Raw genomic sequence first — 18,629 nt, 5'->3', positions numbered from 1 at the left:
ATTATAGATTTATGATGTACAAGGTTGTGTTTGCGGTTGGAGTGTAAAGGTGGACTGGATTGGGTGATATTACTCCAAATAACAGAATGTCACCATCCACTTTGAAATTCACTAGGCTTGCTTAAACCTTCACCAAGGACTAGAAACCCTGCGGTAAAAAGGGATGTGTCCTCAGTAAATGAAACAGACAATTCTCTGGTAAGGACTGTCAGTGTTTTGTAAGCTACTAGAAGGTTAAACACTGTGTGGGACACTGTGTCTCTATGGTTGTTTGTTTTGGTTTCAGAAGGTGTGAAGGAGAGGGTCTTTTGCGATTGGCTTAAATTTTACATTTACATTTACGTCATTTAGCAGACGCTCTTATCCAGAGCGACTTACAAATTGGTGCATTCAACTTATAAATTGAATGACAGTTGGATTTTTTTGTTTGTGCTTGTTTTGTTTCAGCGCTTGTGTATGGAATTCGTAATGCTACCTTGGGGGATTTTACACTCAAGTGTAAAACCTTCAAGACATATCAGAGCAGAGAAAGAGAATGCACCGAGCCCAGGAACGGAAGGATCCATCTGCCTGCCCCCGCATCAGCAGATGCCAGCCTCAATCCCACTCCAAAGGTGGCTTTGACATTAGCAATGTCACACATTGATCAACGCCCAGGTTAGTCAAACAACATAAGCCAATCTGTCTGTCGGGAGCGACTACCAGATGCTGGAAAGTTTCTTTAGTGCACTTGGATAAGTTCAGAATTGTATAGCCAGGGGTTTTGGTTGGTTTAGCTGCCTCCAAGTCAAGAAAATATCAAAGATACTTTACAAAGATGGATAGGGTGGTACTCTCCATCTGATCAAGTAAGTCATATATCAACAGCAAAACAGAGGGGTGTTACATGTTAATACTGTAGTTTCACATGGGGCAGAAACGTGGTCAGTCATGGTAGTCAGTCACAGTGATCCATCAATACTTCTCAGGTGTTCCTAGGGAAGTTTACTGTACCAATGGCCCTCAATGCCACTCCGGTGCCCACCCACCGTCACTGAGTAAATCACATGAGGGCACAGCGTTCGTTCCTCAGTGCCCGTTGGAAGCGAATGGTGGCATGGGCGTGTTTGCAGCGGGCACAGACCACACTGCGCATAGCCTCCCCGAATAGCAGCAGCACGTGCCAGTTGTACTTGGCCGAACACTCCATGTAGCCGCACTTCCAGTTCTTCCTAACCAGGTCGGACACGTTGTGGCGGGGGATGACACGCCCCCACTGCAGGTCCCGCTTGTTCCCCACAATCAGGATGGGCGTGTCGCCTGTGCCCACCACCCTGGAGAAAGGAAAAGAGAGACAAAAACTGAGAATGAGAGATTAGACATCCTGTCGTCAGCTAAAGCCAGGCACACACACTGGTTCCTTTTCTGTGGTCATTTAAACAGAAACACAGCATAACATAAAATCAAGGCTTAGCTATGACTGACACAGGTTTGTACCCCAAGATTTTAACCTTCACACCCAGTCAAGAGAAATCTAAGAAAAATATTCTGAGGGGGTTTTTATGCTGTTATAGTTGATGCTATTAAAGCAGAGTTATCAAATCCCCTGCCCTGTCAACCCTGGCCAAAATTGACTCTTCGTAGGGAGAGGATAAAGGGCTGTTTCTGTTTGGACATATTCATGGCCAAAACCCAGACATTTTCAAGAAGGGCTTTTCTTAACTCTGCAAATGTACTAATGGAAGTACACCTTGACAGAAACCTTGAGTTATAGTCGAGGGAAGGTTTAAAATCCCACAGATACCCCTCTCAAAGTAATATGCTGGTAGCTCCTACAGCGCAAGTTTGAAACCTTGGGTTTCTGAGGTGAGTGTTCATTGTGTGCGTGTGTTCTCTAGTCTCTGTTGTTGCTGACTGTAATGCCCCCTCTCTCCTTCACTGCTCCACTGGGCTTGGCTCATGCATTTGTTCTGTCTACAGCGCCTGGCTTTGTCTGGAATCTTACTGACAAGCTGTCACCGGGCTCTCCCTGCTATCCTGGGGCTCCTCGTCAGATAAATGTGAGTAAGACCCAGGGTGTCACTCTCCTCTCCCCATCCCCAGGTCTCTGCGTTGAGATTTTGTCTCTTCCGTATGATGATTGCTCTTGTGATAGTTCCCTATTTTCTAGGAAATAAATCGCTTTTCCTCAGCTGTCAGTTCCTTAAAAGCAAAAGGCACAATTGTAACAGTATGAACAATGTGAGGGTGTGGCACAACAATATGTGCAAAGGACAATGGAGGGCGATAGTCCACTCTGCTTCTCATATTGATTTCAAAAGAATGTAGCCTACTGCTCCAAACGTTGATTTTACAAGCATGTACTGCTAAAACCTTTAGCACGGAAATCGAACAAATCAAATGATTTGTGTGTAATAATAATAACTGGGCGAGCCCACGCCATAAATGGATGACTGGGAGATGAATGGCTGTGACAGGAGCTGTCACTAACACCATTAGCCTCTGTGTAGCCTTGGCAACGTGGCACTGTCAGAGTGGGTGCTGACTGAAGGCCTCATGCTCACACACCATGTGACAGCAGCCAACAAGGCTGATGGGACAACTACACCTCACATCCATCACTGCTGCCAATGACAGGTAACCATCACCCTGCCCCTAAGGATTTTTAAGCCTTGAGACAATTGAGACATGTATTGTGTATGTGTGCCATTCAGATGGTGAATGGGCAAGACTAGGCGCACTGGTTTGAGTGTGTCAAGAACTGCAACGATGCTGGCTCAACAGTTTCCCATGTGTATCAAGAATGGTCCACCACCTAAAGAACATCCAGCCAACTTGACACAACTGTGGGAAGCATTGGAGTCAACATTGGCCAGCATCCTTGTGGAATGCTTTCGACACCTTGTAGAGTCCATGCCCCGAAGAATTGAGGCTGTTATGAGGGCAACAGGGGGTGCAACTCAATATTAGGAAAGTGTTCCTAATAAGTAAGTAAGTAAGTAAGTAAGTACATTGCAGAAAAATTGCACTTCAAAAGATATCTAACAGTACAAGCACATGTGCCTTAAGAGATGCAGCCAACCAGCAGTCAGTATTGTCCCTGGCCCATTAGCAGATTTGGAGAGGATATTAAACACCCCATCTTTCCCTCTGCGTGCATGCGTGCAAGACGTGAGACGTGGGAGAAAGGTTGATGGTGAGAAGCTGACATGTGTTTGCACTAAGGTCATCGGCTGCCTCACAACGACAAGTCAAGTGTTTGCAAGCTGACTGTTGAAGCAGTCTAATGGCTCTCAGAATAAATCTCAGCTCCACTGACAGACACCCATGTATCACACGTCTGCCCCTCCAAACGTCACTTCATGTCACTATCCCACACTGACATCACTCTAAGACAAACACCAGCCTTGTTTCCCAACCTTATTATTAGGACACGCAGTCTCTCTGATTAAAGCTATCTGGGCTCGCAGGAGGGATGGTTTGCACAAATTGCTTTGACTAATTATATGACACAGAATTGGTTTAGCAGCTGCCTGGTTTTGGAGAGATTTATTGACCTGAAAAGCAAGCAAGCACTACTGACATGAGATTTGTGGATTAGCAATGAAGGGTTATCAACTTTTTTCAGCAAAGGGCCAAGAGGGGGTGGTTTGTTCAAACATAATCTACTGTTTCTGGATATGTTTCATCCATAGTGAAAATTGACTTGGTAATGGTTCTTTCAGACTGTGACTCAACTGTTTTTTACTATGGTAAGATAACCACTGTGAAAGACTTGTGTTGTAACAAGTAAGTGAGTGTCTGCGGAGTGTCTAGTGTATATTGTGAGTGGGTGTTGCTAAAACTGTTTTCATCACACCACTCCACAATGCCATTCGCTTCCAGCAACATCCAAAAGATAATGAATTCAAAAGAAAACACAAAAGAGCAAAAAGACAATAGAGAGATTGTGAAGAGAAGCCAAAGTGATTATGAAGACATTTGACCTTGGCAGTCTGAGCCACTCATGTTGATTTCATTCCAAATGTTAAATAAATGTTGTATGTGCGTGTGGCGGTGGGGGCTCCTAATTGCAGAGCGAGCCGTAGTTACGTCTGTTCAAAGAACCAGTGCCAGCTGGAGCTGGTCCCTATTTGTCATGCAGGCCATGTCCTCACCTGGTCTCTAGGATCTGCTGGCGCATAGTCTTGACGTATTCGAAGCTGTCGAAGCAGCAGATGTCATAGACCAGGATGTAGACGTGAGCGCTGCGGATACCTCGGCAGCAGGTGTCTGTCCACTCCTGGAGGAGGGAGGGAAGCGGATAGAAAAGTGAAGAAAGGAGAAGAAAATAGAAAAATAGAGCAGAAGAGACAGGAAAAAAAGAGTAACATTTTAGCAAGAGTAGAAAGGGGAGGACAGGAGGGAGGCGAGAAGACATAGGGAGATCTCTCATTACGAAGCAATAACACAAACGAACCTTCCTTTTGTCTGGTAAAACTCAGATAGCACTGTTTTATAAATGTTTAATTTGGCTGAGTATTTTCTTTTAAATAGATGTATGGAGACCAATAGCTTTCACCTATTCTGTACACACTCATGTACGCACACACACACAGCTTTTGTACACTTTTTGCAAATGATGTTAGTCTAGTTCATTTGTTGAAATGACTCGCAACATAGCTTACTGTCTGATCAATATGACCAGAACACAATCTGCTCTCTTATTGAATTCAAACTTTTTGTAATTTCATTTCTGCTTTATAATTGGCTCCTCGCTGTGAGAAATATTGTTTGCAAGCTGGTGCTTGCCTTGCATAGCTTTTCAAAAACACCTCAAGCACCTCTCCAGTGCAAATGAAAACACTGATTCCTTTATAAATCAACCTGGTCTCAGAGCATTTCGTATTACTCTGTATGTAAATCCGTGACGCTCCATTTAGTGTGATATGTTACGTTTCGTATGGTATGTATTAATTTGTGGATGTCCATCACCCATTTCGTATATATTATGAATTACAATTCCTATTATATGTACGAATTTGCAAAACATACAATATGTTACTAATTTTCTAAACATATGATATGTTACGAATTCTATCTATGTGGCTAACGTTAGCTAGCTTGCTAATGTTAGCTAGGTTAGGGGTTAGGGTTAGGGGTTAAGGTTAGGGTTAAGTTTAGGAGTTAGGTTAAAGGGTTAAGGTTAGGGTTAGGGTTAGCTAAATGGGTTAAGGTTAGGGTTAGGGGAAGGGTTAGCTAACATGCTAAGTAGTTGCAAAGTAGCTCAAAAGTAGTAAGTAGTTGAAAAGTTGCTAATTAGCAAAAATGCTAATGTTGTCCATGATGAGATTTGTACTCGCAACCTTTGGGTTGCTAGACGTTCGCGTTATATGGCCACCCATCCAACTCGACCAACCACCCTACTTTAGTTTTTGCCTTACATCTGTCTTACAGTATGTAACCATACCAAACGTAACATATCATACTACACTGAACAAAAATATAAACGCAATGTGCAACAATTTCAAAGATTTTATTAAGTTACAGCTCATATAAGGAAATCAGTCAATTGAAATAAATTAATCAGGCCCTAATCTATGGATTTCACATGACTAGGAATACAGATATGCATCTGCTGGTCACAGATACCTTTAAAAAAAAGTAGGGGCATGGATCAGAAAACCAGTCTGTATCTGGTGTGACCACCATTTGCCTCATGCAGTGCAACATATCTCCTTCACATAGAGTTGATCAGGCTGTTGATTGTGGCCTGTGGAATGTTGTCCCACTCCTCCTCGATGGCTGTGCAAAGTTGCTGCATATTGGCGGGAACTGGAACACGCTTTCGTACGAGTCAATCCAGAGCATCCCAAACATGCTCAATGGGTGACATGTCTGGTGAGTATGCAGGCCATGGAAGAACTGGGACATTTTCAGCTTCCAGGACTTGTGTACAGATCCTTGCGACATGGGACCGTGCATTATCATGCTGAAACATGAGGTGGTGGCGGCGGATGAACTGCACGACAGTGGCCTCAGGATCTCGTCACGGTATATCTGTGTATTTAAATTGCCATCGATAAAATCCAATTGTGTTCGTTGTCCATAGCTTATGTCTGCCCATACCATAACCCCACCAAGGCGCACTCTGTTTGCTCGCCCACACGATGCCATACACGCTGTCTGCCATCTGCCCGGTACAGTTGAAACCGGGATTCAACGGTGAAGAGCACACTTCTCCAACGTGCCAGTGGCCATCGAAGGTGAGCATTTGCCCATGGAAGTCGGTTACGACGCCAAACTGCAGTCAGTTTGTGCAGAAATTCTTTGGTTGTGCAAATCCACAGCTTCATCAGCTGTCCGGGTGGCTAGTCTCAGACGATCCCTCAGGTGAAGAAGCCGGATGTGGAGGTCCTGGGCTGGCGTAGTTACACGTGGTCTGCGGTTGTGAAGCAGGTTGGACGTACTGCCACATTCTCTAAAATGACGTTGGAGGCGGCTTATGGTAGAAAAATGTACATTCAATTCTCTGGCAACAGCTCTGGTGGACATTCCTGCAATCAGCATGCCAATTACACACTCCCTCAAAACTTGAGGCATCTGTGGCATTGTGTTGTGTGACAAAACTGCACATTGTAGAGTGGCCTTTTATTGTCCCCAGCACCTGTGTAATGATAATCAGCTTCTTGATATGCCACACCTGTCAGGTGGATGGATTATTTTGGCAAAGGAGAAAGGCTCACTAACAGGTAAACAAATATGTGCTCAACATTTGAGAGAAATTAGCTTTTTGTGCGTATGGAACATTTCTAGGATCTTTTATTTCAGTTCATGAAACATGGGACCAACACTTTACATGTTGCGTTTATATTTTTGTTCGGAGTAAATGGAGTGTATGTACAGAATAATACGAAATACTCTGAGACCAGGTTGTATAAATGATCAATAGAGTGTGAAATTTGAGGTGATTGAAGTTATAACCCAAACTGTGGTTCTCTTTCAATTATTTGTTTCAATATCTCACAGTGGGATTCACCAGAATCTCTAAGTAGCTCGAGGAACCAATCATACACGTCTGTCTGACGCAGTGGCAAATAAGGGAGCCCTTCCCCTAATACTAAAGAGCCACTCGTCCGCCCTCTGATCATTCTCACCTCTCTTCCTCACAGAAGAGTTCTACTCTAGCTAGCTCTCCTCAGCACGACTTGATCGGTTTTTCTGTTTAACTGTTCACAGGTGTGCCGCTGAGGTTACGCCACCGAGCGCAGGTTTTTCAGCTCTCCTCTTCTGTGTTGGGTGACTTTACCGAAAGGAAAGTTTTCACTTCGGGTAACAATTAGCTTCGTTGCTTTTTCTTCCTTTGTCTCCTTCGGTAGCTAGCATCACACTGCTAGCTACTGAGACTTGGCTAACTTAGCTGCAGGGCTTAGCTAACCTGGCTAGTTAGCCTACCGACTAGCGTTTTTACCTGGAAGGGTAGAATTACTAGCTCGCTCTCTGCTTACCGAATGAGAGCCACGCTTTTGTTCGTCTCAAGATCAACATAGCACTAGCTTTCCTTGGCTAACACGAGGTGAAAGCTAGCTACGTTCACATTGTTAAAGGGATACTTTGTGATTTTGGCAATGATTTTATCTACTTCCCCAGAGTCAGATGAACTCGTGGATACAATTTTTATGTCTCTGCGTGCAGTTTAGAGGAAGTTGCTAACTAGTGTTAGCGCAATTGGGAATGCTAGCTGTTTCTGTAAACTTCCAATCAGCACGCTAACACTAGTTAGCATTGGCTCGTGAAACTATCGCTAACTTCCTTTATACTGGATGCAGAGACATATAAATGGTATCCACGAGTTCATCTGACTCTGGGGAAGTAGATCAAGGGCTTTAGTGCCAAAATCCTGAAGTATCCCTTTAAAGAATTCTCTGGTAAGCACTATGGTAATTAGCTATGCTACTAGCCCAAGTGGCGAACGTGAGTTACGTTTCCCTTTGTTCTCAGATTAGCTGTTTTTTGGAGGAATGGAGCCTGCTAGCTCAGCCCAAGGGGTACCGAGCAAGGCCCCGGCCCTGCCCCAGCACTGGCACTACCGTGCCCATACAGAGCAACCATATCTGGCAAGGACACTCACCCCCATGTGTCGTCTGCCTAGGTTTCGAACACACGGAAGCAGAGTTCGATAATCCCCAGTCATGCATCCATTGTGTTTTCTTTGCAGCTAACACTCACTGGCAGTTTTTTGCTGCCGGAGAGTGTGTCGAACAGCCCTATGTGGCTCATCTCACACACTGCCTTCGAGCGAGGAGACTACTTCACAGATCCAGCCCTCATGGGCCGACGTCATGGATGGCTATCCCGAGGACCTTCACCCACTTTTCCAGTGCTTGGCCCCATAGGCAGAAGGGGACCTCATCATCGACGAAGACAATGGCGAGGGCATGACCGACCTCCTACAAGCAGTGGAGTAAGAAGAGCACGAGGAGGTGCAAGCTGTTACCTCTTCACCCTTAGCGGGGTATTGATGGCGGATGATAGATATTCGCTCCTTGATGTCTGCAAACGGGCAGCGACCAGACTCAGTATTGAGTGGCCCGAACCCGTGGGGAGTGGCAGCGTAGAGATGGACTGGTACGATGGAAGGAAACTCCCCTCTCGCACCATCCCAAGCAAGCAACTCCTCCCAGCTATCCCAGCTTGCATGGCGGAAGCCAAACGCAATTGGGACAAACCCTTGACCGACAAGGTTAAACCAGACTTTTTGCTAGCATGAATGTCAAGGACATGGAGGTGCTGGGCCTCGGCAAGCCACCGGTGGTCGAGCAGTCAGTGGCCAACCACCTCAAACACAGTCCCTCGTCATTAACAGGCACTTCTCTCCCTGGTAAGATGGAACGCTTCTCCATGTCCATCTACCAAAAGGTCTACATGTCTGCTGCACGTTCTGCACGGGAGTTGAATATTACATCCCTACTGCTGGCTTACCAGGCCGATTTGATGCTAGAGATGCATAATCTCCTAGCTATCGGCAAGCCTAACCCAGACTGATTCGCTGGCACCAGGGCTTTCCACAGGAGGCTTCCAGTGACGCAGTGGGAACCGACCCCACAGTTCGGATTCCCAAACATGGGCCAACAGTGGGGAAAACTGTCCTTTTCTGCAGCCGCATCAAGGTCCCGCCCATTTGATTCCCCTGCAGGGAAGAAGGGGTTCCCGACCTAGGGGTACGCCCCCTTATGCAGAGAGGGGCAGCCAACAGTTCACCCCGTGTTCTGTCCTGCCACCTCTCGGGTGGAGCACAGACTTCCCCTCACCACCACAATGGGGGAGAGGCACATCTGTGCTCCTAGAACCCTTCCCTTTGTGCAGCGACCCATTCTAATGCGTTCGCTCTCAAGGAAGATGGAGGGAATCTACTCTACCCCCGAGTGCCCGCCATACCACGGCTTTCCCCCCAGCTCAAGTTCAAGCAGAATTTAGGACTCAGTAGCGACTGCGACTCGGCACGCATACTAAAGCAGTAAATCTCCTCTCGATTACGATCAGGGCAATACAAGCGGCAGAGAGCCACCTTGGCTTCTACACTCGGTACTTCCTGGTTCACAAAGAAAGAGGAGGGGTTCACCCCAATTCTGGACCAATGGGTGCTAAACAGCTATCTGACAACGTTGCGTATGCTTACATTCAACATGCTGTCTCTGTCTATTCGTCGAGGCGACTGGTTCACCTGTCGACCTGCAGGATGCTTATTTTCACACACAGGAGGTTTTTAAGGTTTTCTTTTCAAGGCACAGTCTATGAATACCATTTGGGCTAGCGCTAGCTTCCTGAACGTTCAGAAAGTGTGTAGAGGCAACCCTCACACCACAGAGAAACAAGGGTCTGAGAGTCCTACATAGATGATTACCTGCTTTGCTCCCCATCCCGGGAGCAAGCGGTACCAAACACAACGTAGGGTTCAAGATCAATCAGAAAAAGAGCTGTTTGGTGCCAACACAGAGAATAGAATACCAAGGCGTAATGCTGGATTCTCTCTCGGACACCCTCGGAGGACTGCATCATGCCGTTCCGATAGTGCCTCTCCTTGTTCAACAGGGGGCGCTCGGTCACGTTCAAGATGTGCCTCTGAGTGCTGGGGTTGATGGCTTCCACCATCTCAGTAGTACATCTTGGCCTACTGAGGATGAGAGACTTCCAGCGCTGTACAGAGCGTCACCAAACTACCAGATTCGTCCGTCGGACTGCCAGATGGCGAAGTGTGATTCATCACTCCAGAGAACACGTTTCCACTGCTCCAGAGTCCAATGGCGGCGAGCTTTACACCACTCCAGCCGACACTTGGCATTGCGCATGGTGATCTTAGGCTTGTGTGCGGCTGTTTTGCCATGGAAACTCATTTCATGAAGCTCCTGACGAACAGTTATTGTGCTCACGTTGCTTCCAGAGGCAGTTTGGAACTCGGTAGTGAGTGTTGCAACCGAGGACAGACGATTTTTACGCGCTACGCACTTCAGCACTCGGTGGTCCCGTTCTGTGAGCTTGTGTGGCCTACCACTTCGCGGCTGAGTCGTTGTTGCTCCTAGATGTTTCCACTTCACAATAACAGCACTTACAGTTGACCGGAGCAGCTCTAGCAGGGCAGAAATTTGACGAACTGACTGGTTGGAAAGGTGGCATCCTATGACAGTGCCACGTTGAAAGTCACTGAGCTCTTCAGTAAGGCCATTCTACTGCCAATGTTTGTCTATGGAGATTACATGGCTGTGTGCTCTATTTTATACACCTGTCAGCAACGAGTGTGGCTGAAATAGCCGAATCCACTAATTTGAAGAGGTGTCCACATACTTTTGTATATATAGTGTATTTGAACTTGAGGAGAGCTAAAACAGCTTTCTTCCTTTTATGTCACATCCCAGGTGCATACAGAGCAGGTTGTCAGATAAGTGTGTGTGTGTGTGTGTTATGCAAATGTAGATAAGAGGGACTGTGAGGCATTAGCAGGGCACATATAGCATCAAAGCAGAAGGAAGCTACTTCAGTCTATTAAGATGAACCCACTGACAGTGGCTTCCTCTCCTCGTCTCCTTGTCTCCTCATGTCCTGACATTAAACTGGACCTTTCACCTTGCTACAAAGTCTAACCTGCCACACACATCAGTTCCCATCACTATTGTGCTTCAGTGGGACAGTACCTGCAGTGAGCTGCAGGGGAAGCTGGTGATGGCAGGATAGTCAGTGATCTGCAAGTCATGCACGTGGCCATTGAGTACGGCAGCCGACAGGTGGACCCGACGGGCACGGCTGGTTGCCGGGGCAGGCGCCTCGCTGTAGTCATCGTGGAGGAAGCGCTGCACGATGGCAGTCTTGCCCACGCCCTGCGCACCCAGCACGGCGATGCGGAAGGGAGGGGGCATGCTGCGCTCCCCTCGACCCCTTGCCGCCGCTCCGCCCCCCTCCCTGTTCTCGCAAACCACCGGCCAGTGCATTCAGGGTTGTGCAACGCATAGTCCCCACGGGCGCAGAGGCAGGTGTGGTGGTGGGGGGCACACTCGGCCCCATTCATAGGCCACCAACACCCCCTATCACACTAGAGGAGCGGGAGAGAAGAGAGGGTAGAAAATGGAAAGGGGGAGTGAGAGGTATAGAGAGAGAGGGGGAGGTAGAGGGATTGGAGAGAACGGAAGAGTGAGATTGGAGAGAGTTGAGGAGGAAGACAGAAAAGGGGAACACACCAAACAGGAGCTTAAAGATGCACTATGCAGAAATCACTCCACCATTTCCTGGTTGCAAAAATTGTGGAGAGAATCATTGTACCATCTAAACCGCTGTGAAATATATTCTAATTCTGGATCACTCTATACTTGTCCATGAAAGTAGAGATTATTTTGGCAAGTGCATTCTTTTTACCACTGCATGCCTTTCATTCATCTACAAAAGGGAAACAAAAGCACTATGCTGCTAAGCAACCAACTAAAAGTAGAAATCCTATACACAAGGACACTCTGGGGAAGATTAAATAAGATATTCTGTGAAAGAAAAGACAATTGTCTAAATGAGATTGACAAAATTGAATGCTCAAATTAATTGTGACACAAAATATTTATTTAGTCACTTCAGTGTATTGTGTATTGTCTTCCAGATTGTTTATTGGAGGTGCTACAACTCTCCCTTGCAGTTTTGGAGCCAGTAGAGCAGGGTTCTTCAATTCCAGTCCTGGAGGGCTGAAACACCTCTGTTTTTCATCCTCTCCTTCTAATCAGGGGCTAATTCAGACCTGGGACACCAGGTGAGTGCAATTAATTACCAGGTAGAAATAAAAAACAGAAGTGTTTCGGCCCTCCAGGACCAGAATTGAAGAACCCTGCAGTAGAGCATGAAAAGACTAGACTAAGATTGCTTTTAGAAGAGCTACATGCACTGACCCCATTAATGACAGATGCAGTATTAATAAAGTATCACATAATTACCACTGATAGTTTAAAACGTTGAATGATTAATCTATGAAACAAACACAACTACAATAATCCCCAAGATGCATGAGTCTATGCCTCATACAATTCCCACCAAGTCTTTATCTGAAGCTGCACCATCATCATCAACTTCATTTTTAAGAAGACAACAATCACCATCCAAACAAGTTGCCATTCCAACAAATTAAATGGAGAATCTGCAGTAGCTACATCCATTCTTAGATTTTTTTTATTAATTACATATACCCATTGATTCTTGAAGAATACAACTTATCATATGCCTCACGAGCTTAGATCAACTGTCTTACACCATCAGAACCCAAATATTTAGGCCTACCCAAATTAGTCGACTAATATCTAATAACACTATCATCCAATAACTAAACGGAACCGACATGAGCAACTGCGCAAAGACATACTCACCAATGTAGAAACTAAATGCAAAAAAATTAATAAATATTGGATGAAAAAATTATAGTAGCCTAGTAGGCTATTTGATCAGGCAAAATAGCACAATCACATATTAAAAAACAAAAACATGTTGACACCATCTTTGGATAGGCTTTATGGTTAGCTAATAGGTTTTCATGAAATGCAAAAATAAACTTAGGCATCAGACTTACATCCCAACTTTGTGAGAATATAAGCAAGTAGATCTGTAAAAATTAAGGATAAAATGAATCGAAATACACCACCTGTAGCTGCAACTCTAAACAACTCCAAATCAGTAAAAATGATTAGAAATAATAGGAACCTACAATCTTACCGTGCGCACAGGTATGGTTCCGATGCAGTGAGATGTGTATATTCCAATGTGCTGCTGCAAATACACCTGCGGTGATGCTGATGTGTGTATAACCTCATTCGTTGGCTTCCCAATGAAAGAGAAGTGGCTCAGGTTGATACAGTGAAGAGTCCTAAAGATAAAACCTCCTCTTTCGATAGTGGAGAGGCGGCACGCGGTCTAAACGCCTGTCAGATGTTGCAGGCAGCAAAATGGCATGAGACCTTACAGTGTGTAGGCTAATATAGACGTAGGGCTATCACATCACGTCTGCTGTAGCTTAATTGTCAGATGAGGTGTTAACAACCGAAATGTAGTGAACAATCTAGCCTTTGAGGGAAAGGTACGGTCCGCACAAGAATTAAAAGGGTTGACACTGCCAGAGATGTGTCAGATAAAGGTAGGCTAACTGAAATTTGAGTTATAGTCCTATCTCTTGTTAACATTTCCAGAACACTGTTGGAGTTTTGAGGTATTTGGGGACACTGTGGTGGGCGCGACGCACATATACCAGCGCGCTTTGCCTTTTGACTATTAAAAATAATACTAAAAAGATCCATGTGGTTTCTACACAATGCCTGGGGTTCTTACATCAGAAGTAGCCGACATGCATTGATTTTCCATCTGAATAGGTTTCTGAATAGCTTAAATCTTTGACTTTCATCTAAAGCCTTAACTCAAGTGTGTTGAGAAACATGTGCACCCGATGGGCAGTAAGGAGGCTGTTTCTTAGCAACAGTATATTTTGACCCTGTTGCTAAGTAACCACGTGCCACATACCTGTCTGGCCCAAGTCACCTCTCACAATCCTTTACTTAGTGGTGCACAACTCCATGATTTTGACTCCGACACCTGTGATTGTAGTCGAAGAAAGTAGACTCTTGCTCGACTCAGACTCCTGGTTGGAGTCATATGAGTCGACTCTTGCTCGACTCCTAAAACAGATGCGCACACTTTTTTATTTATTTTTATTTTATTTCACCTTTATTTAACCAGGTAAGCCAGTTGAGAACAGGTTCTCATTTACAACTGCGACCTGGCCAAGATAAAGCAAAGCAGTGCAATAAAAACAACACAGAGTTACATATGGGGTAAAAAACATAAAGTCAAAAATACAACAGAAAATATATATACAGTGTGTGCAAATGTAGCAAGTTATGGAGGTAAGGCAATAAATAGGCTATAGTGCAAAATAGTTACAATAGTATTAACACTGGAATGCTAGATGTGCAAGAGATTATGTGCAAATAGAGATACTGGGGTGCAAAAGAGCAAAATAAATAACAATATAGGGATGAGGTAGTTGGGTGGGCTAATTTCAGATGGGCTGTGTACAGGTGCAGTGATCGGTAAGGTGCTCTGACAACTGATGTTTAAAGTTATTGAGGGAGATAAGAGTCTCCAGCTTCAGAGATTTTTGCAATTCGTTCCAGTCATTGGCAGCAGAGAACTGGAAGGAATGGTGGCCAAAGGAGGTGTTGGCTTTGGGAATGACCAGTGAGATATACCTGCTGGAGCGCAGACTACGGGTGGGTGCTGCTATGGTGACCAATGAGCTAAGATAAGGCGGGGATTTGCCTAGCAGTGATTTATAGATGGCCTGGAGCCAGTGGGTTTGACGACAAACATGTAGTGAGGACCAGCCAACAAGAGCGTACAGGTCACAGTGGTGGGTAGTGTATGGGGCTTTGGAGACAAAACGGATGGCACTGTGATAGACTACATCCAATTTGCTAAGTAGAGTGTTGGAGGCTATTTTGTAAATGACATCGCCGAAGTCAAGGATCGGTAGGATAGTCAGTTTTACGAGGGCATGTTTGGCAGCATGAGTGAAGGAGGCTTTGTTGCGAAATAGGAAGCCGATTCTAGATTTAACTTTGGATTGGAGATTCTTTATGTGAGTCTGGAAGGAGAGTTTACAGTCTAACCAGACACCTAGGTATTTGTAGTTGTCCACATACTCTAGGTCAGACCCGTCGAGAGTGGTGATTCTAATCGGGTGGGCGGGTGCCAGCAGCGTTCGATTGAAAAGCATGCATTTAGTTTTACTAGTGTTTAAGAGCAGTTGGAGGCTACTGAAGGAGTGTTGTATGGCATTGAAGCTCGTTTGGAGGTTTGTTAACACAGTGTCCAATGAAGGGCCAGATGTATACAAAATGGTGTCGTCTGCGTAGAGGTGGATCTGAGAGTCACCAGCAGCAAGAGCGACATCATTGATATACACGGAGAAAAGTGTCGGCCCAAGAATTGAACCCCCATAGAGACTGCCATAGGTCCAGACAACAGGCCCTCCGATTTGACACACTGAACTCTATCCGAGAAGTAGTTGGTGAACCAGGCAAGGCAGTCATTTGAGAAACCAAGGCTATTTAGTCTGCCAATAAGAATGCGGTGGTTGACAGAGTCGAAAGCCTTGGCCAGGTCGATGAAGACGGCTGCACAGTACTGTCTATTATCAATCGCGGTTATAATATCGTTTAGGACCTTGAGCGTGGCTGAAGTGCACCCATGACCAGCTCGGAAACCGGATTGCATAGCGGAGAAGGTACGGTGGTATTCGAAATGGTCGGTGATCTGTTTGTTAACTTGGCTTTCAAATACTTTCGAAAGGCAGGGCAGGATGGATATAGGTCTGTAGCAGTTTGGATCTAGAGTGTCACCCCCTTTGAAGAGGGGGATGACCGCGGCAGCTTTCCAATCTCTGGGGATCTCAGACGTTATGAAAGAGAGGTTGAACAGACTAGTAATAGGGGTTGCGACAATTTCGGCGGCTAGTTTTAGAAAGAAAGGGTCCAGATTGTCTAGCCCAGCTGATTTGTAGGGGTCCAGATTTTGCAGCGCTTTCAAAACATCAGCTGTCTGAATTTGTGTGAAGGAGAAGCGGGGGGGGCATGGGCAAGTTGCAGCGGAGGGTGCAGAGTTGGTGGCCGGGGTAGTGGTAGCCAGATGGAAAGCATGGCCAGCTGTAGCAAAATGCTTGTTGAAATTCTCGATTATTGTAGATTTATCGGTGGTGATAGTGTTTCCTAGCCTCAGTGCAGTGGGCAGCTGGGAGGAAGTGCTCTTATTCTCCATGGACTTTACAGTGTCCCAAAACTTTTTGGAGTTAGTGCTACAGGATGCAAATTTCTGTTTGAAAAAGTTAGCCTTTGCTTTCCTGACTGCTTGTGTATATTGGTTCCTAACTTCCCTGAAAAGTTGCATATCGCGGGGGCTATTTGATGCTAATGCAGTACGCCACAGGATGTTTTTGTGCTGGTCAAGGGCAGTCAAGTCTGAGGAGAACCAGGGGCTATATCGGTTCTTAGTTCTGTATTTTTTGAATGGGGCATGTTTATTTAAGATTGAGAGGAAATTACTTTTAAGGAACAACCAGGCATCCTCTACTGACGGAATGAGATCTATATCCATCCAGGATACCTGGGCCAGGTCAATTAGGAACACACCACCACACATACACACCACCTCATTATTGCAGAATCCTACTAATCAAATCAAATCAAATGTTATTTGCCACATGCGCCGAATACAACAGGTGTAGACATTACCGTGAAATGCTTACTTACAGCCCTTAACCAACAATGCATTTATTTCTTAATAAAAAAGTAAAATAAAACAACAACAAAAAAGTGTTGAGAAAAAAGAGCAGAAGTAAAATAAAAGAACAGTAGGGAGGCTATATATAGGGGGGTACCGGTGCAGAGTCAATGTGCAGGGGCACCGGCTAGTTGAGGTAGTTGAGGTAATATGTACATGTGGGTAGAGTGACTATGCATAAATAATGAACAGAGTAGCAGCAGCGTGATAGATGGGGTGGGGGTGCAAATAGTCCGGGTAGCCATGATTAGCTGTTCAGGAGTCTTATGGCTTGGGGGTAGAAGCTGTTGAGAAGCCTTTTGGACCTAGACTTGGCGCTCCGGTACTGCTTGCCGTGCGGTAGCAAAGAGAACAGTCTATGACTAGGGTGGCTGGAGTCTTTGACAATTTTCAGGGCCTTCCTCTGACACCGCCTGGTATAGAGGTCCTGGATGGCAGGAAGCTTGGCCCCAGTGATGTACTGGGCCGTACGCACTACCCTCTGTAGTGCCTTGCGGTCGGAGGCCGAGCAGTTGCCATACCAGGCGGTGATGCAACCAGTCAGGATGCTCTCGATGATGCAGCTGTAGAACTTTTTGAGGATCTGAGGACCCATGCCAAATCTTTTCAGTCTCCTGAGGGGGAATAGGCTTTGTCGTGCCCTCTTCACGACTGTCTTGGTGTGTTTGGACCATGATAGTTTGTTGGTGATGTGGACACCAAGGAACTTGAAGCTCTCAACCTGTTCCACTACAGCCCCGTCGATGAGAATGGGGGCGTGCTCAGTCCTCTTCTTTTTCCTGTAGTCCACAATCATCTCCTTTGTCTTGGTCACATTGAGGGAGAGGTTGTTGTCCTGGCACCACACGGCCAGGTCTCTGACCTCCTCCCTATAGGCTGTCTCATCGTTGTCGGTGATCAGGCCTACCACTGTTGTGTTGTCGGCAAACTTAATGATGGTGTTGGAGTCGTGCCTGGCCATGCAGTCATGGGTGAACAGGGAGTACAGGAGGGGACTGAGCACGCACCCCTGAGGGGCCCCCGTATTGAGGATCAGCGTGGCAGATGTGTTGTTACCTACCCTTACCACCTGGGGGCGGCCTGTCAGGAAGTCCAGGATCCAGTTGCAGAGGGAGGTGTTTAGTCCCAGGATCCTTAGCTTAGTGATGAGCTTTGAGGGCACTATGGTGTTGAACGCTGAGCTGTAGTCAATTAATAGCATTCTCACGTAGGTGTTCCTCTTGTCCAGGTGGGAAAGGGCAGTGTGGAGTGCAATAGAGATTGCATCATCTGTGGATCTGTTGGGGCGGTATGCAAATTGGAGTGGGTCTAGGGTTTCTGGGATAATGGTGTTGATGTGAGCCATGACCAGCCTTTCAAAGCACTTCATGGCTACAGACGTCAGTGCTACGGTGTTGGTAGTCATTTAGGCAGGTTATCTTAGTGTCCTTGGGCACGGGGACTATGGTGGTCTGCTTGAAACATGTTGGTATTACAGACTCAGTCAGGGACATGTTGAAAATGTTGGTGAAGACACTTGCCAGTTGGTCAGCACATGCTCGGAGTACACGTCCTGGTAATCCGTCTGGCCCTGCGGCCTTGTGAATGTTGACCTGCTTAAAAGTCTTACTCACATCGGCTACGGAGATTTGTGGACACCCACACTCAGAAGTCATTTGGGGAGTATATGCTACTTTGCAGGGGCGGTGTGTTCATTAGGGCGATATGGGCGACGCACTGCCAAACGGGAAAAGGAAGGGATTTTTTTTCTAATCAATTATATCACGGCAACAGTAGTTATCAGTGTTCTAATCTAGACGTCTGATCTGCCACTAAATGTCCAA

At 45.9% G+C, this 18,629-nt stretch overlaps 1 protein-coding gene across 1 annotated transcript; it reads right to left on the bottom strand.

Moving 5' to 3' along the window:
• Window positions 1-1,042: 1,042 nt before the first annotated feature.
• On the bottom strand, window positions 1,043-11,441 carry LOC311136425 (ras-like protein family member 10B; the record flags this gene model as incomplete). The annotated part of the gene is made up of 3 exons (XM_084170550.1): window positions 1,043-1,313; window positions 4,137-4,261; window positions 11,148-11,441. 3 exons carry the CDS (start codon window positions 11,439-11,441, stop codon window positions 1,043-1,045), a joined length of 690 nt encoding a protein of 229 aa, XP_084026676.1.
• Window positions 11,442-18,629: the final 7,188 nt, after the last annotated feature.

The sequence above is a fragment of the Coregonus lavaretus genome (genome assembly GCF_964263955.1).
Source record: "Coregonus lavaretus genome assembly, chromosome: 10".
In the NCBI taxonomy this organism is placed as follows: Eukaryota; Metazoa; Chordata; class Actinopteri; order Salmoniformes; family Salmonidae; genus Coregonus; species Coregonus lavaretus.
The sequence above is the reverse complement of the archived record's forward strand: the minus strand, read 5'-3'. Positions and strand labels throughout refer to the sequence as shown.